The sequence below is a fragment of the Hyperoodon ampullatus genome (assembly GCF_949752795.1).
Source record: "Hyperoodon ampullatus genome assembly, chromosome: 5".
Classification (NCBI taxonomy): Eukaryota; Metazoa; Chordata; class Mammalia; order Artiodactyla; family Ziphiidae; genus Hyperoodon; species Hyperoodon ampullatus.
Window position 1 is genome coordinate 88,187,763 of NC_136918.1, and position 24,569 is coordinate 88,212,331.

Consider the following 24,569-nt stretch of genomic DNA (forward strand, 5'->3'; position numbering starts at 1 on the left):
AAGCTCCATACTCTCTCCCGTCTCCAAGTGAGTACATCTCCTACCACAGTCTCTAGAATCTCTGTTGGGTCCCACTGCTAGGGTTATCTGCAAATGAGCAAGCACTCTTATTTATTTCCTTTCCAACACAAGGTGGAGAAGAGGGACATGGCATTTGGCCTCACCTCACTGAAATGTTCCCCAAAGTTAACAAGCAGGACAACACAGGCTTTATTACTTTAGTGACCCCCCCCAAATGATTTAAAGCTACACACTTAATATTAAGTTAATTCATGTTTCAGTTTTTGCATTAGCACACTACTTATCAGTCTTTATCCTATGTAATGATTAAAACACTAACTGGGCCAATGTACTTTTGTGACATGAAATAGGATACTGGCCATTATTCATAAAATTATTTCTGAGATCCTTAACAAGGAATGAGAAAGTCAGGAAAGAAATTAAGTGAGAGAGGGCATACTTATACCCCAAACAGAGTTATGACAAATGCCCAGGAAAGAAAGGAACATTTAGATGATACACACAGCCAAAATATGACTACCAATTATTTTAAGAAGAGAATACAGTGAATTGAAAACAGCTTCTTCTCTTAAGAATTTCAGGTTAGTTGTTTTGGATATCACCTTGTGGAGACCAGTCTTTCTGTAAGTGAAGGGGAACCCGTATTGGTATATTATTTATTTAATTTTATCTCTCTTTGAAAAAGAAGTAATTTCTTTATACCAGTAAGTCAATAATTATATAATTTCATAATTGGAAATTGGAAACAGCAGCCTAGTTAAGTAAATTATTGAACATTACTCACTAACCACTGAAAAGAATATTCAAATTAACTAAAGAAACCATTAACATTTTGTGTTCCTTACTAAGTTCTTTTAGTGTCTAACAATCCTAAAAATTACTGTAACACGATAGGCATATGTTGGGTTCTTTATTCTTTATTCTTTACCCTACTTCGCTGCTCCTGAAGATTAAACCATTGAGAAGTCAAGTATCTCAGGTTGACTAGAACGAAGGTATGCAGGCCTTCCAAGCCTTGACATTTAGCTTTTGTTTGTTTTTTTGTTTGTTTGTTTGTTGACATTTAGCTTTTAAATTGTCATCTTAATTCCAGTATCTTATGAACTAGTAAAACAACTGCTGACCTTTCTTCACATACAATGAATCTCATTGTCCTAATGCTTGGGTGCCTGTTTTAGGGCATGAGGAATGCCTACAACAGTGAATGGCATTCCTAAATCACTGACAAGTAATCCTAGCAGGAAAGCTTCAAGAAGGCCAGTATCCTGTCGGGTCAACATTTCATATTAGGTTTCAACTTCCAGCATGGTTTAAAAATACTTCTCTCATTGGTGGAAGCAAAGCATCAAAAGAAAACAAAAACTGAACAATCTGCAAAACTATAAAGATAGATAATAGTGGCAATTATAAGAATCTGTACAGCTCAAAGTTTCTAGAAAATTTATCACAATAGGTATGTTTAATAATAAACAACTTGAGAGTCTGTAGCAATAAATGTTATCTAGGTAATGACTGTTTTTTATTGTTAAGTTGTTTATAAAAAGCAAAATCTTCAAGAGGCATTCTAAACTCTGGTTTGTAATAGACTGGGATGAGGATACTGTAATATCATTTATATCCAAATAAAAAAACAATAGAGAGCCAAGGGTGTGGTAGCCACTGAATAGCTTTAGTTTATGGTGACAGAGAAAAGTGAAATTTTGATCTATCCGGGTTTTTTTTTTTTTTTTAACAGTAATGTATAGGGTGCTACTGAGAGTGACGTGTTTTAATGAAAGCACATATATGTGCACCCCCAAATATACTGTCTTTGAGGTAACTTGATACACACACACACAGAAAGGGGAGACAGTAGGGACAAGACAGTTTGCATCAACCTTTTTTCTTTTTCTTTGCAGATTTCTTCTTAGAAACCTCTTGCGACCAGAGAAGTTTACGAGTGTGAGGGCTTTCTACTGCAGACAGAATGATTACTCAAGAAGAGAAGAGTGGAAAAATTTTCATCACGAGGGAAAAAAACATTTTTTGGCAAATACATGAGGTGATGGATGTTAACTAAATTTATTGCAGTAATCATTTTGCAAAATATGTAAGTCAAGTCATTAGGTTGTACCCCTTAAATTTATACAGTGCTGTATGTCAATTATATCTCAGTAAAACTGCAAGGGAAAAAAAAAAGAGAAGAGTGAGCTATTCTTGGCTTTCACCTCAGGTGGTGGTAGACAGGTTCATAAAAGCCAATTAAAATGAGTGTATTTCCAAGGTCATCTACATCTTTAAGTCTTAGGTAAAGCAAAGTCTAGAATGGTAAATCTCAGGCTTCCTAAATATCATTAACATCTTTGTTTCATTAAACCAGCTTAGAGTGTTTTTCACATTCCTCTCTTCTCCATTAATCCTACGAACACTGTACTTTGTTAAGTAACTAATCCAGTGTGCAGATTACTCAAAGAGGAAGAGCATCTAAAACAAATAATCAGGACGTCTTTTTCTTTTTTAAGATTCTTCCATCTTCTGTCTCAAGGTAACATATGTCTGTCTTCAAAGAGTAATAAATGAAAAACCCATTGCCTCTTAGCTGCACTCTGTCTAAGCTGCCGTGTGGTACCCAGAGGTGCTCTTGATGTTCCCTGTGTCTAAAGGAGGCACAGTCTTCTATGGCATGCCACAGGGGAGCTGCTCCAAGCTTCAAAGGCCTCCTATTTCACAAAAGCATACTGGAGCAATGAAAAACATCTGTCATGATCCGCTCATTTACACCCAACAGCTTTCTTGTCAAAGCCCTCTTCAGGAGGAAACCTATTTCCCAAAAGTTAGTCCTTAGAGCACACAGCTCACCACTTCAGCAAAAATCTGGCAGATCTCTGTGAAGGAAGAAAGGGAAAGAATTTAAGACAAAAAGGCAGTGCAGGAAGCCCAATAGCTGATGACAACAGCTCAGATGTTCAAATGATGGGTCACTTACTTTGCCTGAAACCAACAACTTTTGATTTCTACCCCAGATCCTAGTTTCTAACAGTTGCAACTTTCTGGCAAGAGGGGCAGATGTCCTGTCAGAATTACTCTCTCTTGAGAATAAGTAAGGTAAACCTAGTCATTAGAAGAAAGAAGAATTGAACAGTCCAGAGTCCTGATGAATACAATGGGAGAACTCCATAGGTAGATAAGGATTTCTGACTAGGAACATTCAGTCAGAAAGTCTTGTTGCAGCCAAACAAACAAAAATAAAAACAAAGACACAAATTTCCCTGAATAATACTCCCTGTGATAAACTAGCTGCAGAATTTAGTATGATAACATCTTTCTCTTAAAGAATCAGTATGTGGAGCTTCCCTGGTGGTACGGTGGTTGAGAGTCTGCCTGCCGATGCAGGGGACACGGGCTCGTGCTCCAGTCCGGGAAGATCCCACATGCTGTGGAGCGGCTGGGCCCGTGAGCCATGGCCACTGAGCGTGCACGTCTGGAGCCTTGCTCCGCAACGGGAGAGGCCACAACAGTGAGAGGCCCGCGTACAGAAAGAAAAAAAAAAAAATAAAAGAATCAGTATGTGTCCTCTTATAACAAAAATCTAATTAATGTACCTTTTTAAATTTTTGGCTCTTCGGGCATGACTGCCAAGAAATTTAATGGTCAGAGTTACTTAAATAAATTAATAAATCTAATTTATCTTTCAATAAATAAATTCTTGTGACTATGGTACCTGCTTTTTCTCTTATTTACTATTTTTGGTGTTCAGACTTTATTCTAATAAAATTGATGTCTTTTATTGTAAGGTCTCTTAAATCCTTTCTAGAAAACAGGTAGGGGAATAATTTTTTTTCATTTCATAGAAAAAAACTTTCTTAACCTGTGTGAAAAATATAGCACCAAAAGATCTTCCCTGAACTCCTTTTAAGAAATCCTCAAATTTGGAAGACGCTTTTAGATCAGCAAACAACTGGAAAACTAAGTAATGATTATGACTACATATAAATGGCCTATACATTGAAAAAAATCATTAATAAACCCAAGGGGAAGACAAATCATGATAAAAGACTAATTTCCTTACCACAAGTAGCTCCTACTACTGAGTAAAAACAAGACATAACATTTTTAAAAAATGGGTGAAGAGGAAGACAAGGGAGATCAAGGTGGCAGAGCAGGAGGACGCTGAGCTCACCTCCCTGATGAACACATCAAGAACACATCTAGTGGGATGACATGGAGTTCGCATCTCCCCACAACTGGAGCGCCTGCCGGTTGCTGGTGGAGGATCTCAACGCCCAAGGAGACAGGAGGAACACCTGAGCGACTGGGTAGGACATGGGGGGAGTGAGGGGGGAGGAGAAGTGGAGGCTGGACAGGACCGGTGCCCCTGAGGGGTGGCTGGGAGGGGGGACAGGTTCCCACTCCTGGAGGGACCCTCAGGGGCTTGGAGGATCAGGGGGAACACACCTAGTGTTTCCCCAGCCCAGTTGGGCCCCAGGAAGCCTGCGGGGCTCTTGGGCCAGTTCCTCCACCTTCTGAGGCCCCCTGTAGGCTGCGTTGGTCCTAGTGGGGTAGGAGGGAAGTGGAGGGAGAAGAGGAGAGGTGGATGGGAGGGGGCCTCAGGGATCAGAGGACCAGGGGAAGCACAGAAGGCGTTTCCCCCACCCTCTCAGCCTCAGGAAGCCTGTTGGGCTCCCAGTCCTGGTCCTCTATTCTCCGAGGCCCCCTCCAGCCTTGTGGGCCCTAGGGCCGTGGGAGGGAGGGAGGAGGGGGAAAGAGGAGGAGAGGCAGTCGGGGAGGGGCCATCTGGGATCAGGAGGATCAGGGGAGGCACAGAGAGCATTTCCCCCACCATCTCAGCCTCAGGAAGCCTGTTGGGGTTCCAGGTCTGGTCCCCTGCCTTCTGGGGCCCCCTCCTGCCACGTGACTCCTAGGGGCATAGGAGGGAGAGGGAGAAGAAGAGAGCCCAATGGGGAGGGGCCCTCCAGGATTGGAGGATGAGGGGGGAATGTGCCTAGTGTTACCCCTGCCTACTCAGGCCCAGTAAGCCTGCTGTGGTCCTAGACCTGGCCTTACAACCTCCAAGGCCAGAGGCACTCCTGGGCCCCTCCTGCTGAGCCTAAGCCCACCCCTCCCCAGGGCCTTTTCGGGCCCTGTGGGTCTTAAGCATATGTCCTGCCCACTGCCTAAACCTCGCCCCCCACAGCTAAGGCCTTTTCCGGCTTTTTTTTTTTCTCTTCTTTTTTACTATTGTGCTCTGTTTTACATTCCAGTTGTTGTTTCACCTATATCTATTTTTTCATTCTTTCTAACATATTTGTTACTTTTCTAATCTTATTTTACTTTTTATTCTTTGTTACTGTTCTCCTTTTTTTCTTTGTGCCTTTTTTTTTCCCTGCCCCACACAGTTTGCAGGATCTTGGTTCATGAGCTGGGGGTAGGGCCAGAGCTCCAGCAGTGGGAGCTCCGAGTACAAACCACTGGACTAACAGAGAGCCTCAGACCCCAGGGAATATTCATCTGAATGAGGTCTCCCAGAGGTCCTCATCTTGGCACCAAGACCCAGTTCTGCCTAACAGCCTACAAACTCAGTGCTGGAAGCCTCAGGCCAAACAACCAGTAAGACAGGAACACAATCCTATCCCTCAAAAAAAAAAAGAAAAAAAAGAGACGACAAAAAACATATGTCACAGATGATGGAACAAGGTAAAAACCTACAAAACCAAATAAATGAAAAGAAAAGAGGCAACCTACCTGAAAAAGAATTCAGAGTAATGATAGTAAAGATGATCCAGAATCTCAGAAATAGAATGGAGGCACGGATTGAGAAAATATAAGAAATGTTTAACAAAGATCTAGAAGAAATAAAGAACAAACAAAGAGTGATGAACAACACAATAACTGAAATGAAAAATACACTAGAAGGAATCAATAACAGAATAACTGAGGCAGAAAAACGAATAAGTGAACTGGAAGACAAACTGCTGGAAATAACTGCTGAGGAGCAGAATAAAGAAAAAAAGAATGAAAAGAATTGAAGACAATCTCAGAGACCTCTGGGACAACACTAAACGCACCAACATTCAAATTATAGGGTCCCAGAAGAAGAAGAGAAAAAGAAAGGGTCTGAGAAAATATTTGAAGAGATTATAGTGGAAAAATTCCCTAACATGGGAAAGGAAATAGTCAACCAACTCCAGGAAGCACAGAGAGTCCCATACAGGATAAACCCTAGGAGAAAAATATCAAGACACATATTAATCAAACAAAAAAAAATTAAATTCAAAGAAAAAATATTAAAAACATCAAGGGAAAAGCAAAAAATAACAAAGGAATCCTCATAAGGTTATCAGCTGATTTTTCAGCAGAAACTCTGCAGGCCAGAAGGAAGTGGCAGGATATACTTTAAGTGATGAAAGAGAAAAACCTACATCCCAGATGACTCTACCCAGCAGAGATCTCATTCAGATTCGATGGAGAAATCAAAAGCTTTTCAGACAAGCAAAAGCTAAGAGGATTCAGCACCACAAAACCAGCTTTACAACAAATGCTAAAGGAACTTCTCTAGGCAGGAAACACAAGAGAAGAAAAAGACCCACAGAAACAAACCCAAAACAATTAAGAAAATGGTAATAGGAACATACTATCGATAATAACCTTGAATGTAAATGGATTAAATGCTCCAAACAAAAGACACAGACTGGATGAATGGATACAAAGACAAGACCCATATATATGCTGTCTACAAGAGACCCACTTCAAACCTAGGGACACTTACAGACTGAAAGTGAGGGGATGGAAAAAGATATTCCATGTAAATGGAAATCATAAGAAAGCTGGAGTAGCAATTCTCATATCAGACAAAATAGACTTTAAAATAAAGACTATTACAAGAGACAAAGACGGACACTACTTAATGATCAAGGGATCACTACAAGAAGAAGACATAACAATTATATATATTTATGTATCCAACATAGGAGCACCTCAATACATAAGGCAAATACTAACAGTCGTAAAAGGGGAAATCGACAGTAACACAATAATAGTAGGGGACTTTAATACCTCACTTACACCAATAGACAGAACATCAAAACAGAAAATGAAAGGAAACACAAGCTTTAAAGACACAATAGACCAGATAGATTTAATCGATATTTATAAGACACTCCATCTGCAAACAACAGAATACACTTTCTTCTCAAGTGCACACAGAACATACTCAAGGATAGATCACATCTTGCGTCACAAATCAAGCCTTGGAAAATTTAAGAAAATTGAAATCATATCAAGCATCTTTTCTGACCACAGTGCTATGAGATTGGAAATCAATTACAGGAAAAAAACTGTAAAAAACACAAATACATGGAGGCTAACAGTGCTCTACTAAATAACCAAGAGATCGCTGAAGAAATCAAAGAAGACATTAAAAAATACATAGAAACAAATGACAACAAAAACATGATGACCCAAAACCTATGTGACGCAGCAAAAGCAGTTCTAAGAGGGACATTTATAGCCATTCAATTTCACCTTAAGAAGCAAGAAAAATCTCAAATAAACAATCTAACCTTACACCTAAAGCAACTAGAGAAAGAAGAACAAAGAAACCCCAAAGTCAGTAGAAGGCAAGAAATCATAAAGATCAAAGCAGAAATAAATGAAATAGAAACAAAGAAAACAATAGCAAAGATCAATAAAACTAAAAGTTGGTTCTTTGAGAAGATAAACAAAATTGATAAACCTTTAGTCAGACACATCATGAAATAAAGGGAGAGGACTCAAATCAATAAAATTAGAAATGAAAAGGGAGAAATCACAACTGACACTGTAGAAATACAAAGGATTACAAGAGACTACTACAAACAACTCTATGCCAATAAAATGGACAACCACAAAGAAAAGGACAAACTCTTGGAAAGGTACAATTTTCGAAGACTGAACCTGGGAGAATTAGAAAATATAAACAGACCTATCACAAGTAATGAAATTGCAACTGTAACTAAAAATCTCCCAACAAACAAAAGTCCAGGACCAGATAGCTTCACAGGCAAATTCCATCACACATTTAGAGAAGAGCTGACACCTATCCTTCTCAAACTCTTCCAAAAAATTGCTGAGGGAGGAACACTCCCAAATTCGTTCTATGAGGCCACCATCACTCTTATACCAAAACCAGACAAAGGTATCACAAAAAAAGAAAATTTCAGACCAATATCACTGATGAACACAGATACAAAAATCCTGAACAAAATACTACCAAACAGAATCCAACAACACATTGAAAGAATCATACACCATGATCAAGTGGGATTTATCCCAGGAATGCAAGGATTCTTCAATATACGCAAATCAATCAGTGTGAAACACCATATTAACAAATTAAGGAATAAAAACCATATGATCGTCTCAATAGATTCAGAAAAAGCTTTTGACAAAATTCAACACCAATTTATGATAAAAATTCTCCAGAAAATGGGCATAGAGGGAACCTACCTCAACATAATAAAAGTCATATATGACACACCCAAAGCAAACATCATTCTCAATGGTTAAAAACTGAAAGCATTTCCATTAAGATCAGGAACAAGACAAGGATGGTCACTCTCACCACTTTTATTCAACATAGTTTTGGAAGTCTTAGCCATGGCAATCAGAGAAGAAAAAGAACTAAAAGGAATACAAACTGGAAAAGAAGTAAAACTGTCACTGTTTGCAGATGACATGATATTATACGTAGAAAATCCTAAAGATGCCACTAGAAAACTACTAGAAATAATCTATGAATTTGGTAAAGTTGCAGGATACAAAATTAATGCACAGAAATCTCTGGCATTCCTATACACTAACAACAAAAAAACAGAAAGACAAATTAAGGAAACAATCTTATTTACCATCTCAACAAAAAGCATAAAATACCTAGGAATAAACCTGCCTAAGGAGGCAAAAGACTTGTACTCAGAAAACTATAAAACACTGATGAAAGAAATCAAAGATGATATAAACAGATGGAGATATATACCATGTTCTTGGATTGGAAGAATCAACATTGTGAAAATGACTATACTGCTCAAAGCAATCTACATATTCAATGAAATCCCAATCAAAACACCAATGGCATTCTTCACAGAATTAGAACAAAAAGTGTTACAATTTGTATGGAAACACAAAAGACCCCGAATAGCCAAAGCAATCTTGAGAAAGAAAAATGCAGCTGGAGGAATCAGGCTCCCTGACTTCAAACTATATTACAAACCTACAGTAATCAACACAGTATGGTACTGGCACAAAAACAGAAATATAGATCAATGATACAGGATATAAAGCCCAGAGATAAAGCCACACAAATATGGTCACCTAATTTATGACAAAGGAGGCAAGAACATACAATGGAGAAAAACAGCCTCTTCAATAAGTGGTGCTTAGAAAACTGGACAGCTACATGTAAAAGAATGAAACTAGAACACTGCCTAATACCATACACAAAAATAAACTCCAAATGGATTAAAGACCTAAATGTAAGACCAGACACTATAAAACTCTTAGTGGAAAACATAGGCAGAACGCTCTTTGACATAAACCACAGAAGGATCTTTTTTGACCCACCTCCTAGAGTAATGAAAATAAAACAAAAATAAACAAATGGGACCTAATGAAACTTAAAAGCTTTTTCACAGCAAAGGAAACCATAAACAAGATGAAAAGACAACCCTCAGAATGGGAGAAAATATTTGCAAATGAAGCAATGGACAAAGGATTAATCTCCAAAATATACAAACAACTCATGGAGCTCAATATCAAAAAAAACAAACAACCTAATTAAAAAATGGGCAGAAGACCTAAATTGACATTTCACCAAAAAAGATATACAGATGGCCAAGAGGCATATGAAAAGATGCTCAACATCACTAATTATCAGAGAAATGCAAATTGAAACTACAATGAGGTATCACCTCACACTGGTTAGAATGGGTATCATCAGAAAATCTACAAACAACAAATGCTGGAGAGGGTATGGAGTAAAGTGAACCCTTTTGCACTGTTGGTGGGAATGTAAATTGAAACAGCCACTGGAGAACAGTATGGAAGTTCCTTAAAAAACTAAAAATAGAACTACCACATGACCTAGCAATCCCACTACTGGGAATATACCCTGAAAAAGCTAATTCAAAAGGATACATGTACCCCAATGTTCATTGCAGCACTATTTACAATAGTCAGGACATGGAAACAACCTAAATGTCAATCGATAGATGAATGGATAAAGAAAATGTGGTACATATACACAATGGAATATTACTCAGCCATGAAAAGGAACAAAATTGGGTCATTTATAGAGATGTGGTGGACCTAGAGTCTGTCATACAGAGTGAAATAAGCCAGAAAGAGAATAACAAATATCGTATATTAACACATATATGTGGAATCTAGAAAAATGGTATTGATGAACCTATTTGCAGGGCAGGAATAGAGACGTAGATGTAGAGAACGGACATGTGGACACTGAAGGGGATGGGGAGGGTGGGACAAACTGGGAGATTAGGTTTGACATAAATACGCTATCATGTGTAAAATAGCTAGCTAGTGGGAACCTGCTGTATAGAGCAGGGAGCTCAGCTTGGTGCTCTGTGATGACCTAGATGGGTGGGATGAAGGGATGGGAGGGAGGTCCAAGAGGGAGGGGATGTAGGTATGCATGTAGCTGATTTGCTTCATTTTGTAGCAGAAACTGACACAACACTGTGAAGTAATTTTACTCCAATAAAAAATAAAAGAATACATCTAAATGTGGAGCAACTCTTGCTGGACACAAACAGGAGTCTGCAAGAAAGGCTCTTCTACAAACAAGGCTGTAAAGATCCACATGGCGTCGGGTAGGAAGAGTGGAGAAGCAATCAGGCAAGACCCACACATTTAGCAGGACACAGAGGAGAAGGGAGATATGATGGGCTCAGAGATCCTCCCTGCAGAGTTAGGGGTTTGAACCACATATTGGGCACACCAGCCCTGGGGTCCAACACAAGGAAGACAAGTCCCCTTAGCTGGTTTGAAGATCAGTGGGACTTAGAGGAGGGTTGTAAGAAGCCGAGTCTCTGCTCATAAAGAGCAGGTGCACATGCTTGCCTACTCTAGGGAACAAGGGGGAGGAAGCAGATTTAAAACTGTGTGGGGCTCTGGCTGATTTCCCACAACTGCTTCTGTCTGCAGCAAGTGCCTGATCCAGCTGCTCTTGCTCCTGTGCAGCTCTCTACTAGGACAGAGGTGCTTTAGGGGGTTGGGGGGAGTGCACACTTAAAGGAAATGAACCAGCTTGGACCTGACCCTCAGGGCTTCTGTTCCATCACCTTGAGCTCTGATCACACCCAGATAGGGCTGTGACAGCCACTGAGCATAGGAGAAGCCAGCTTGCATCTGGCTCTGGCTCTAGTCCCTCCATCTCCAGCCCTACCTCTCACCAAGGTGATAGCTGCCTGCACACCCCAGGAGAAGATGTGACCCATGCTCACTTCAGATTCAGCTTTCCCACCAAAGCCACTGGGTACATGCAAACTGCACAGGGACCCTCCGATGCAAGGGTACTCCTTCAAGACCGGGAAAGGTAATTATTTCACCTAATTTCATAGAGAAAGAGAAAGTTAAACAAAATGGGAAGACAGAAGAAATTGTTTCAAATGAAAGAACAGAGAAATAAACCTGAAGAAAACCCTAATGAAACAGAGATAAATAACTTACCAGATAAAGGGTTCAAAGCATTAGTAATAAGAATGCTAACTAAACTTGGTTAAAAAAAAATTTAATGAACACAGGAAGAATTTTAACAAGGAACCAGAAAATATTAAAAAAAAAAAAAAGAAAAACCAAACGGAGCTCAAAAATACAATAACTGAAATGGAAAATACACTAGAAGGAATTAATAGCAGATTAGGTGATACAGAAGAACACATAAGCAATCTGGAAGAGAGAATAATGAAATCACCCAATCAGAACAGCAAAAAGAAAAACGAATTTTAAAAAATGATAAGGGACCTCTGGGACAACATCAAGTGTTATAACATTCACATTATAGGGGTCCCAGAGGGTGAAAAGAGACAGAAAGGGATAGAAAATGTATTTGATGAAATTATGGCTGAAAAGTTCCTGAAGTTGAAGAAGGAAACAGATTTCTAGTACAGGAAGCACAGGTAGTCCCAAACAAATGAACCTAAAGAGACCCACATTGAGACATATCATAATTAAAATGGCAAAGGCTAGAGATAAAAAGAGAATTTTAAAGGCAGCAAAAGAAAAACAGAGTCACATACAAGGGAATCCCTATAAGGCTATCAGCTGACTTTTCTGCGGGAACTTTGCAGGCCAGAAGGAAGCAACATGATATATTCAAAATCTTGAAAGGGAAAAACCTGCAACCTAGGATACTCTATCCAACAAGGTTATCATTCAGAATGAAGGAAAGATGAATTTCTCTGACAAGCAAAAACTAAAAGTTCATCAATACTAAAGTGACCTTAAAAGAAAAAGGTCTCTTTAAGTGGAAAAGAAAAGGCTACAACAAGAAGCGAAAATTTATAAGAAAGGAAAAATCCCACAGGTATAGGCAAATATACAGTAGAGTCTGTGGATCAGTCACTTAAGTAAGTGGGCATGAAGATTGAAAGACATAGATTGTAAAATCAACTATAACTACAATAAACAGTTAAGGGATATGCATGAAGATGTAAAATATGGCAACAAAAGCACAAAACATGGGGAAAGGGAGTAAAAATGTAGATCTTTTAGAATGTGTTTGAACTTAAGTGATTATCAGTTTAAAACAAGTAGATATAGCTATAGGTCAATACATGAACACCATGGTAACCACAAATCAAAAGTCTACAATAGATACACAAAAACTAAAGAGAAAAGAACACAAGCATACTACTAAAGAAAATCATCAGACCACAAGGGAACAAACTAAAAGAAGAGAAAAAAGCAGAACTACAATAACAACCAGTAAATAAGTAAGAAAATGGCAATAAGTACACACCATAATCAAGTAGGATTTATTCCAGTGATGTAAAGATGGTTCAATATCTGCAAATCAACCAATGTGATACACCACGGTAACAAAACAAAGGATAAAAATCATATTATCATCTCAATAGACACAGAAAAAGAATTTGACAAAAATTCAACATGTATTCATGATAAACTCTCATCAAAGCTGATACAAAGGGAACAGATCTCAACATAATAAAGGCCGTTTATGACAAACACACAGCTAACATACTCAATCGTGAAAAGTTGAAAGATTTTCCTCTACAATCAGGAACAAGACAAGGATGCCCACTCACAGAACATCTATTTAACATAGTATTAGAAGCCCTAACCACAGCAAGCAGACAAGAAAAAGAAATAAAAAGGCATCCAAGTTGGAAGAGAATAAGTTAAACTGTCACTATTTGCAGATGACATGACCATATACACAAAACCCTGAAGTCTCCACCAAAATTTAATTGGATTCCCCCACCGCCCCCAAAATGGGACCTAATTAAACTTAAAAGCTTTTGCACAGCAAAGGAAACCATCAACAAAATGAAAAGACAACCTACGGAATGGGAGAAAATATTTGCAATGATATGACCAATAAGGAGTTAATATTCAAAATATACAGCTCATATAAGTCAATATCAGAAAAACAACTCAATTAAAAAATGGGCAGAAGACCTAAATAGACATTTTTTCAAAAAAGACATACAGATGGCAAACAGGCACATGAAAATATGCTCAACATTGCTAGTCATCAGAAAAATGCAAATCATAACCACAGTGAGATATCACCTCACACCTGTCAGAAAACAACAAAAAGTCCACAAATAACAAGTATTGGGAAGAATGTGGAGCAAAGAGAACCCTAATACACTGTTGGTGAGAATGTAAACTGGTAGAGTCACTATGGAAAACAGTATGGAGGTTCCCCAAAAAAGCTAAAAACAGAACTACCATATGATCCAGCAGCTCCAATCCTGGATATATATCTGAAGAAAACAAAAAACAGTAGTTTGAAAAGATATATGCACCCTAATGTTCATAGCAGCATTATTTACAATAGCCAAGAAATGGAAGCAACCTAAGTGTCCAACAACAAATGAATGGATAAAGAGGATGTGGTATACATAGGCAATGAAATACTACTCGGTCATAAAAAAGAATGAAATTTTCCCATCTGCAACAACATAGATGGACCTGGAGGATATCATGCTTAGTGAAATAAGTAAGTCAGAGAAAGACAAATGCTGTATATTAGCACTTACATGTGGAACCTAAAATAAAAATACCAAACAAATGTAACAAAACAGAAACAGACTTACAGATATAGAGAACAAGCTAGTGGTTACCAACGGGGAAAGGGATGGAAGAAGGGTAAGACAGGGGTCGGGGATTAAGAGGTACAAACAACTATGTATAAAATAAATAAGATTTAAGGATAGATTGTCCAATGCAGGGAATACTGCCAATATTTTATAACAACTTTAAATGGAGTACAATCTATAAAAATTTTTTTTATTAATTTATTTTTTTTAATTTTTGCTGTGTTGGGTCTTCATTTCTGTGCGAGGGCTTTCTCTAGTTGTGGCAAGTGGGGGCCACTCTTCATCGCGGTGCGCAGGCCTCTCACTATCGCGGCCTCTCTTGTTGCAGAGCACAGGCTCCAGACGCGCAGGCTCAGTAGTTGTGGCTCACGAGCCTAGTTGCTCCGCGGCATGTGGGATCCTCCCAGACCAGGGCTTGAACCCGTGTCCCCTGCATTAGCAGGCAGATTCTCAACCACTGCGCCACCAGGGAAGCCCTCTATAAAAATATTGAATCACTATTTTGTACACCTGAAACTAATATAATATTGGAAATCAACAATACTTTAATTTTTAAAAGTTAAATAAATAATAATAAATAAAGGTGTCCTAAAGACAAAAAAAATGGGTGAAGAACATGAGTGTCTCAAAATACAAATGAACAACTAAAAATATGAAAAGATGTCCAATTTTATGCATAAAGGCAAGAAAATTAAAACATCATTAACTTAGCATATTAAAAATTTTTGATAATATATAACTTTGGCAAGTGTACGAATAACAAGGTGCATGGATAAACTCTTACTCAGTGTCATCTGGAAATACACATTCTTTTGAGAGTATAATTTGGGAATATTGATTAAAATGAATAATATACAAACTCTTTGACCTACCAATTCCACTTTTAGTAAGTGATCCTACAGACACATTTGCACAATTGTGCTAATATATATTTTCCAGAATATTTGTTGCATATATATTTTTTGTTTGTTTGTTTTTGTTTTGTTTTTTTTTTGCGGTACGCAGGCCTCTCACCGCTGCGGCCTCTCCCGTTGCGGAGCACAGGCTCCGGACGCGCAGGCCCAGCGGCCATGGCTCACGGGCCCAGCCGCTCCGTGGCACGCGGGATCCTCCCGGGCCGGGGCACGAACCCGTGTCCCCTGCATCGGCAGGCGGACTCTCAACCACTGCACCACCAGGGAAGCCCTGCATATATATTTTGTTGATAAAATACTGGAAACAATTTAAATAGGATTTCCAAACAATAAAATACTAGTCAACTAAAGAATGAGGCAGAACTGTGTATAGTAATATGCAAAGATGCTCCAGACATTCAGTGAGGGAAAAAAAAATCATACAGAACACTATACTTGTATATATGTATGTCTATGCTTATAATACATGGCCATATATGCACAGAAATATTGGGAAGACATGTAAGACATTGTGTGTTTTTCTCTCTCGGGTGTACAACTGGAGGGGGCAGGGAGAAGAGAAATTGTTTTTCTTTATACTTTTCTGTACTGCTACATTTTCTAGAGTACAAATTTGTTACTTTATAGTAAACACCCTAATTTGCTGCACCTTGCTTAGCTAATTACCTCTTAAATTGAAGCTTCACTGAAAACACTTTGGAAAACAAGCAGGATAAAACCTCTAGTGTCTAGGCCAGTGCAGATGCATGGTCCAGGTCCTAAATTTAATCTCTGTGTGTGGCCGGCTTTACCTTTGGTAGGATACTTAGATAAGCGGACTCGCTGGAAGCTTTCAGAAAGGCAGAGGAGGGCGGTGGGGGAGTCCTGGTGAGGTCCCTGATCAGTTCATCATTCCTGGAGCTCCTGAGGGAAAGGAAGCTGGCGCTACTCTGACTGAGGCTCCCGAAGCCTGCCAGGTCTGCATCGTGGAGAGAACTTTTCTGGTGGCACCTGTATCTGGTGTCAGGGCTCACCAGGGCTTCTTCAAACACGGACTCCTCGTCAGAGAGCTGCAGCTTCTCCAGTTCCTTATTGATTTTCTGTACATCTGCCACGGTGGTGCCAGTGGACACGTGACTGTCAGGCTTTGTGTACTCAGCACAGAGACTGAGGATGGTCTCCAGACGCTGTCTCTCCTAGAACACAGAGGAGGGAAGGTAAGTGAGTTTGTGAGGAGACAACTCCGAATAAAAAGACAGAAGAGGCTGGGACCCCCGGTGAATTCAACCCACACATAATCCCACAGATACTTGGCTGGTGATGTTTTTCATCATCTTTGATGAACCCATTTATAAATCCAGATGAAACCTAGGTTAACAATGCCTGATTTTCCTCTCAAATTCAATTCTTTATTTTTATATCCCAGTGCTGATCCTAGAACATACTAGCACTCAGTGAGACCTTTCATGTTTTTTTTTTTTTTTTGCGGTACACGGGCCTCTCACTGTTGTGGCCTCTCCTGTTGTGGAGCACAGGCTCCGGACGCGCAGGCTCAGTGGCCATGGCTCATGGGCCCAGCTGCTCCGCGGCATGTGGGATCTTCCCGGACCGGGGCACAAACCCGTGTCCCATGCATCGGCAGGCAGACTCTCAACCACTGCGTCACCAAGGAAGCCCAGTGAGACCTTTCTTGATTTATCAATTCTCCAAACACTTCAAATGTTTTTGTTTAATCTCCTTTTTAAAATCTTCATCCTCTTCCCTCCCTCTACTATCCACCTTCAACAATATCTAGCTCTTTCATCACTGTAGACTTAATATTTGAGTTTAAAATTAATTCTCTAGGGCTTCCCTGGTGGCGTTGTGGTTAAGAATCCGCATGCCAATGCAGGGGACACGGGTTCAAGCCGTGGTCCGGGAAGATCCCACATGCCGCAGAGCAACTAAGCCAGTGCACCACACTAATGAGCCTGCGCTTTGGAGCCCGTGTGCCACAACTACTGAAGCCCATGCACCTAGAGCCCATGCTCCACAACGAACGAAGAGTAGCCCCCGCTCAACGCAACCACAGAAAAAGCCGGCATGCTGCAACGAAGACCCAACACAGCCTAAAATAAATAAATTTTTTAAAAAACTATTTAAAAAAATTAATTCTCTAACTTCCTATAGAAATATCATTCTACTTTTTAGACACATAAAAGGAAAATGCTACTTTAGAAAAGGCTTAATTTGAAAGGCATAATAACTAGGTCTTCAATTTTTTTCTTGAAATGCTTCAAATTTTTTAAAACTCTTTTTTATGTCTTGTCACCATATAAAGGTCTTTCCCACCAATTTCTCAAATGAAAAATTGAAATGATTTTTTAAAAAAGAGAATGTCACAAGAAGATGAAGAACATTTAATGTCACGTCCAGATAGAAAGAGAGCAACATATTTCAAATTCTGAGATCATTAAATGTTTGAATCATTTAGCTGAAAAATAAAATGATAGTTTATTTGTCTAAAGCAAATTAATATAAGGTCATTGATGTCTATAATGGTACCACTAACTGACACTTCACCAAGCTCCGCATGTAAAACACGTAGGTATTTATGATTTTTGACTTTAAGTAAACTCACTATACATTTGTGAACAAGGGGATATAGTTTACAAAATGCTTATCATAAACCTAGACAGCACTCTTTGGAGTGGGGAATCTCAACATCTTCACCTTTCATATTAGCCCAACTGCCAAAGCGAAAAAAAATAATAAAATAGCAAAAAACTTCTTTGGTTATTACATCTACCACATTGAAAAGAGAATTCAAAAGCCTTCCATAGAAAAATGTTTTCCAACCTAAACAGGAGGGAAATCCAAAAGGGAGGGGATATATGTATATACATGACTGATTCATTTTGTTGTGCAGTAGAAGCTAACACAACATTGTAACGCAACTATACTCCAATAAAAATTAATTTTAAAAAAAAGAAAAGAAAAACGTTTTCCAAACTGGTTATCAGTAACAAAATAGAAAAGTGTTAAGCAGACCTGGGCTGCTGTTTTTAATATCTAATTGCAGAAAAATTGTAAAAACAAAATTCTGAAGGTAGTTCTCTTTATAGCGGAAGAGTATCAAATAGAAAAGTCAAATAGGAACAGACTAACATAATTCCCTGGTTTTCATTAAATACATTCATTAAATGACAAAACAGCATGAAATGACTTTCATCTGTCCTCTAAAGTATTCTCCCCACCCCAAAAATGCAACAGCTTGATCAAAAGGACTATTAAACGGGTTCTTATAAGCCCCACCTCCCTTTCACTGCCTGAACTTCTGGACTCCAGCTGCAGCTCCATCCTCATGGCCTCGTCCCACAGAAGGCACTCGGGTGCACAACCTCATCCCAGCTGCTTCTGCACCCTGTCCATCCAGGAGCCCTGATGCTTATTTATCTCTGTAACCGCTACCAGCTGCCAAGCCCTACCCACCTCAGCTTTGTGGGGAAGGAGGGAGGGACACACAGCATTCATTGCCTTATTTTAAACTCCAACAATCTAGAAAAGTCTGCATGTGAATATGCAAAGACAACTGCAAGGGCGTATGTGAGGAAGGGGACAGGAACAAGATGTTATATTTTACCCCTTCTCAAAAGCATATGCATTAGAGGCTAATCTCCAAAGAAAAGTTCTCTTTCTGCCATGTAGGAGAATTAAGTTGAAGCATCTAAACTCAGTCTTTGCTAATCTTCATAGATGACAGTGTGTATGCATTCACCTCAACATTCATTACATTTGGGATTATCGGAAAGTTGTCAGTTTCTCTTTACCAGGGCACTAATGAACAGTGCGGTCCTCAAAAGCATGAAAGGTACTTCTGCCCAGCCTGTCATACATAGCAAAATTCCTCCCACATCTCCTTCCCAAAATAGTTTCTTTTGCTGCCAATGTCATTGCTTAATTCCAGAGGGAATAAATGATCCCAGCCAAAAGATGAATGCTATTTCAGACAGTGAAACAGTATTCAAAGGCGGGTACACAGGAAGTTTGGTCTACTGCTATGTGCTTCTCTCTATTCTTATCACCCCATTCACAGCCAATCTGTTCAGGTTTGAATCACACATGGATGCAGCACTGCTGCCCACGAGTCTAACAGAAATCCAGGCCGTGCTGAGACACACTGGCCCTGTAAGAACTGCATCAAAGAAAAATAAACTGATGATGAGAAGTGCGTCAGAAGAAAGTCTGTGAGGCATTTCAGAAAGCATGAGAAGCCTTTTAAGGAAACCCTGCACAGAATTTACCCTCATAACTCTCCCTTGAGCCCTCTTCATCTTTCCCATTCATCACGCCAATATTCTCCACTCTGCATGACCTAAAAGGAGAGCGGCCATTCCACACAGGACACTTTTGAGAATCAAATATGGCACTATTAATAATTATGCTGGGATAGCAAGCACAAACTGGCACTGGAAACCTGAGATGTGTGTCTCTCTTCCTAAAATTCAATTTTCTTTGATGCTTCACCTAACAACCGGCTGAATTACGAGGCTACTCTCTTTGACATCTCCAATTCCTACCCACCTTTCCAAACCAGCAATCCACAGAGCATTCTCTTGAAAAGGCACCAGTAGAGAGCCCAAATATCTAAATGGCCCAAAACATTGGTGTTAAGGGTTTAGAACGTAGGTCCCTTTGAATTAAATTATTTAAAATACATTTTAATTTTTTTCTCTCTCTCCATTTTCCCTTTCCTCCAATTCCATATATCAAAGAAAGCTTTGAAGGAGACAAAAGAGCTTAAGAAATATACCTGAAGGGGGGACCAGGAGAAGACGGCAGAAGAGTAAGACGCGGAAATCACCTTCCTCCCCACAGATACATCAGAAATACATCTACACGTGGAAATGCTCCTATAGAACACCTACTGAACGCTGGCAGAAGACCTCAGACCTCCCAAAAGGCAAGAAACTCCCCACATACCTGGGTAGGGCAAAAGAAAAAAGAAAAAACAGAGACAAAAGAATAGGGACGGGACTGCACCAGTGGGAGGGAGCCGTGAAGGAGGAAAGGTTTCCACACACTAGGAAGCCCCTTCGCGGGCAGAGATGGCGGGTGGGGGAGGGGGGAAGCTTCGGGGCTGCGGAGGAGAGCACAGCAAGAGGGGTGCAGAGGGCAAAGTGGAGAAATTCCTGCATAGAGGATCGGTGCCGACCAGCACTCACCAGCCCGAGAGGCTTGTATGCTCACCCGCCGGGTCGGGCGGGGGCTGGGGGCTAGTGCGCCACAGCTAGCCGGGAAGGAGTCCGGGAAAGTCTGGAGCTGCCGAAGAGAAAAGAGACTTTTTCTTCCCTCTTCGTTCCTGGTGCGCGAGGAGAGGGGATTAAGAGCGCCGCTTAAAGGAGCTCCAGAGACGGGCGCAGGCCGCGGCTATCAGCGCGGACCCCAGAGACGGGCATGAGACGCTAAGGCTGCTGCTGCCACCACCAAGAAGGCTGTGAGCAAAAACAGGTCACTATCCCCACCTCCCCTCCCAGGAGCCTGTGCAGCCCACCACTGCCAGGGTCCCTTGATCCAGGGACAACTTCCCCGGGAGAACGCACGGCGCGCCTCAGGCTGGTGCAATGTCACGCTGGCCTCTGCCTCCGCAGGCTCGCCCCGCATCCGTACCCCTCCCTCCCCCCAGCCTGAGTGAGCCAGAGCCCCCGAATCAGCTGCTCCTTTAACCCCGTCAGGCGACCTACATGCAGAGGCGGGGCCAGAACTAAAGCTGAACCCCAGGAGCTGTGCGAACAAAGAAGAGAAAGGGAAATCTCTCCCAGCAGCCTCAGAAGCAGCAGATGAAATCTCCACAATCAACTTGATGTACCCTGCATCTGTGGAATACCTGAATAGACAACAAATCATCCCAAATTGAGGAGGTGGACTTTGGGAACAAAATATATTATTTTTTCCCCTTTTCCTCTTTTTGTCAGTGTGTATGTGTATGCTTCTGGGTGAGATTTTGTCTGTATAGCTTTGCTTTCACCATTTGTCCTAGGATTCTGTCCCTCCGTTCTTTTTTTTTTTAATAACGTTATTTTATTTTATCCTACTTTATTTTATTTTATTTTATCCTCTTTCTTTCGTTCTTTCTATTTTTTCTCCCTTTTGTTCTGAACCGTGTGGATGAAAGGCTCTTGGTGCTCCAGCCAGGAGTCACTGCCGTGCCTCTGCAGGGGGAGAGCCAACTTCAGGACACTGGTCCACAAGAGACCTCCCAGCTCCACGTAATATCAAACAGCGAAAATCTCCCAGAGATCTCCATCTCAACACCAACACCCAACTTCACTCAACGACCAGCAAGCTACAGTGCTGGACACCCTATGCCAAACAACTAGCAAGGCAGAAACACAGCCCCATCCATTAGCAGAGAGGCTGCCTAAAATCATAATAAGGCCACAGACACCTCAAAACACACCACCTGACGTGGACCCGCCTACAAGAAATACAAGATCCAGCCTCATCCACCAGAACACAGGCACTAGTCCCCTCCACCAGGAAGCCTACACAACCTACTGAACCAACCTTAGCCACTGGGGACAGACACCAAAAACAATGGGAAATACTAACCTGCAGCCTGTGAAAAGGAGACCACAAACACAGTAAGATAATCAAAATGAGAAGACAGAAAACACACAGCAGATGAAGGAGCAAGGTAAAAACCCACCAGACCTAACAAACGAAGAGGAAATAGGCAGTCTACCTGAAAAAGAATTCAGAATAACAATAGTAAAGATGATCAAAAATCTTGGAAATAAAATAGAAAAAATGCAAGAAACATTTAACAAGGACCTAGAAGAACTAAAGAGGAAACAGGCAATGATGAACAACACAATAAATGAAATTAAAAATACTCTAGAAGGGATCAATAGCAGAATAACTGAGGCAGAAGAACGGATAAGTGATGTGGAAGATAAAATAGTGGAAATAATTACTGCAGAGCAGAATAAAGAAAAAAGAATGAAAAGAACTGAGGACAGTCTCAGAGACCTCTGGGACAACATTTAATGCACCAACATTCGAATTATAGGGGTCCCAGAAGAAGAAGAGAAAAAGAAAGGGACTGAGAAAATATTTGAAGAGATTATAGTTGAAAACTTCCCTAATATGGGAAAGGAAATAGTTAATCAAGTCCAGGAAGGACAGAGAGTCCCATACAGGATAAATCCAAGGAGAAACACGCCAAGACACATATTAATCAAACTGTCAAAAATTAAATACAAAGGAAACATATTAAAAGCAGCAAGGGAAAGACAACAAATAACAAACAAGGGAATCCCCATAAGGTTAACAGCTGATCTGTCAGCAGAAACTCTGCAAGGCAGAAGGGAGTGGCAGGACATATTTAAAGTGATGAAGGAGAAAAACCTACAACCAAGATTACTCTACCCACCAAGGATCTCATTCAGATTTGATGGAGAAATTAAAACCTTTACAGACAAGCAAAAGCTGAGAGTTCAGCACCACCAAACCAGCTTTACAACAAATGTTAAAAGAACTTCTCTAGGCAAGAAACACAAGAGAAGGAAAAGACCTACAATAACAAACCCAAAACAATTAAGAAAATGGGAATAGGAACATACATATTGATAATTACCTTAAATGTAAATGGATTAAATGCTCCCACCAAAAGACACAGACAGGCTGAATGGATACGGAAACAAGACCCATATATATGCTGTCTCCAAGAGACCCACTTCAGACCTAGGGACAATTACAGACAGAAAGTGAGGGGATGGAAAAAGATATTCCATGCAAATGGAAATCAAAAGAAAGCTGGAGTACCAATTCCAATATCAGACAAAATAGTCTTTAAAGTAAAGACTATTACAAGAGACAAAGAAGGACACTACTTAACGATCAAGGGATCGATCCAAGAAGAAGATATAACAATTGTAAATATTTATGCACCCAACATAGAAGCACCTCAATACATAAGGTAAATACTAACAGCCATAAAAGGGGAAATTGACAGTAACACAATCATAGTAGGGGACATTAACACCCCACTTTCACCAATGGACAGATCATCCAAAATGAAAATAAATAAGGAAACACAAGCTTTAAATGATACATTAAACAAGACGGACTTCATTGATATTTATAGGACATTCCATCCCAAAACAACAGAATACACATTTTTCTCAAGTGCTCATGGAACATTCTCCAGGATAGATCATATCTTGGGTCACAAATCAAGCCTTTGTAAATTTAAGAAAATTGAAATTGTTTCAAGTATCTTTTCCAACCACAATGCTATGAGACTAGATAGCAGTTACAGGAAAAGATCTGTAAAAAATACAAACACATGGAGGTTAAACAATACACTACTTAATAACCGAGAGATCACTGAAGAAATCAAAGAGGAAATCAGAAAATACTTAGAAACAAATGACAATGAAAACACAATGACCCAAACCTATGGGATGCAGCAAAAGCAGTTCTAAGAGGGAAGTTTACAGCAATACAATCCTACCTTAAGAAGCAGGAAACACCTCAAATAAACAACCTAGCCTTGCACCAAAAGCAATTAGAGAAAGAAGAACAAAAATACCTCAAGGTTAGCAGAAGGAAAGAAATCATAAAGATCAGATCAAAAATAAATGAAAAAGAAATGAAGGAAATGATAGCAAAGATCAATAAAACTAAAAGCTGGTTCTTTGAGATGATAAACCATTAGCCAGACTCATCAAAAAAGAAAGGGAGAAGACTCAAATCAATAGAATTAGAAATGAAAAAGGAGAAGTAACAACTAACAGTGCAGAAATACAAAGGATCATGAGAGATTACTACAAGCAACTCTATGCCAATAAAATGGACAATCTGGAAGAAATGGACAAATTCTTTAGAAATGCACAACCTGCCGAGACTGAACCAGGAAGAAATAGAAAATATGAACAGACCAATCACAAGCACTGAAATTGAAACTGTGATTAAAAATATCCCAACAAACAAAAGTCCAGGACCAGATGGCTTCACAGGTGAATTCTATCAAACATTTAGAGAAGAGTTAACACCTATCCTTCTCAAACTCTTCCAAAATATTGCAGAGGGAGGAACACTCCCAAACTCATTCTACGAGGCCACCATCACCCTGATACCAAAACCATACAAAGATGTCACAAAGAAAGAAAACTACAGGCCAATATCACTGATGAACATAGATGCAAAAATCCTCACCAAAATACTAGCAAACAGTATCCAACAGCACATTGAAAGGATCATACACCATGATCAAGTGGGGTTTATTCCAGGAATGCAAGGATTCTTCAATATACTCAAATCAGTCAACGTGATACACCATATTAACAAACTG

General features: G+C 39.9%; 1 protein-coding gene across 3 annotated transcripts in view; it reads right to left on the reverse strand.

Annotated features, from left to right (window-relative positions):
- Window positions 1-24,569, reverse strand: part of PHLDB2 (pleckstrin homology like domain family B member 2) — a gene marked incomplete at both ends in the record, with an annotated part of 112,089 nt that overhangs the window by 60,045 nt on the left and 27,475 nt on the right. For all 3 annotated transcript variants that reach the window (XM_079704218.1, XM_079704217.1, XM_079704216.1), the window contains one exon: window positions 16,045-16,428. In XM_079704218.1, the coding sequence (XP_079560344.1) occupies window positions 16,045-16,428 (384 nt within the window). The remainder of the gene's footprint in view (window positions 1-16,044; window positions 16,429-24,569) is intronic.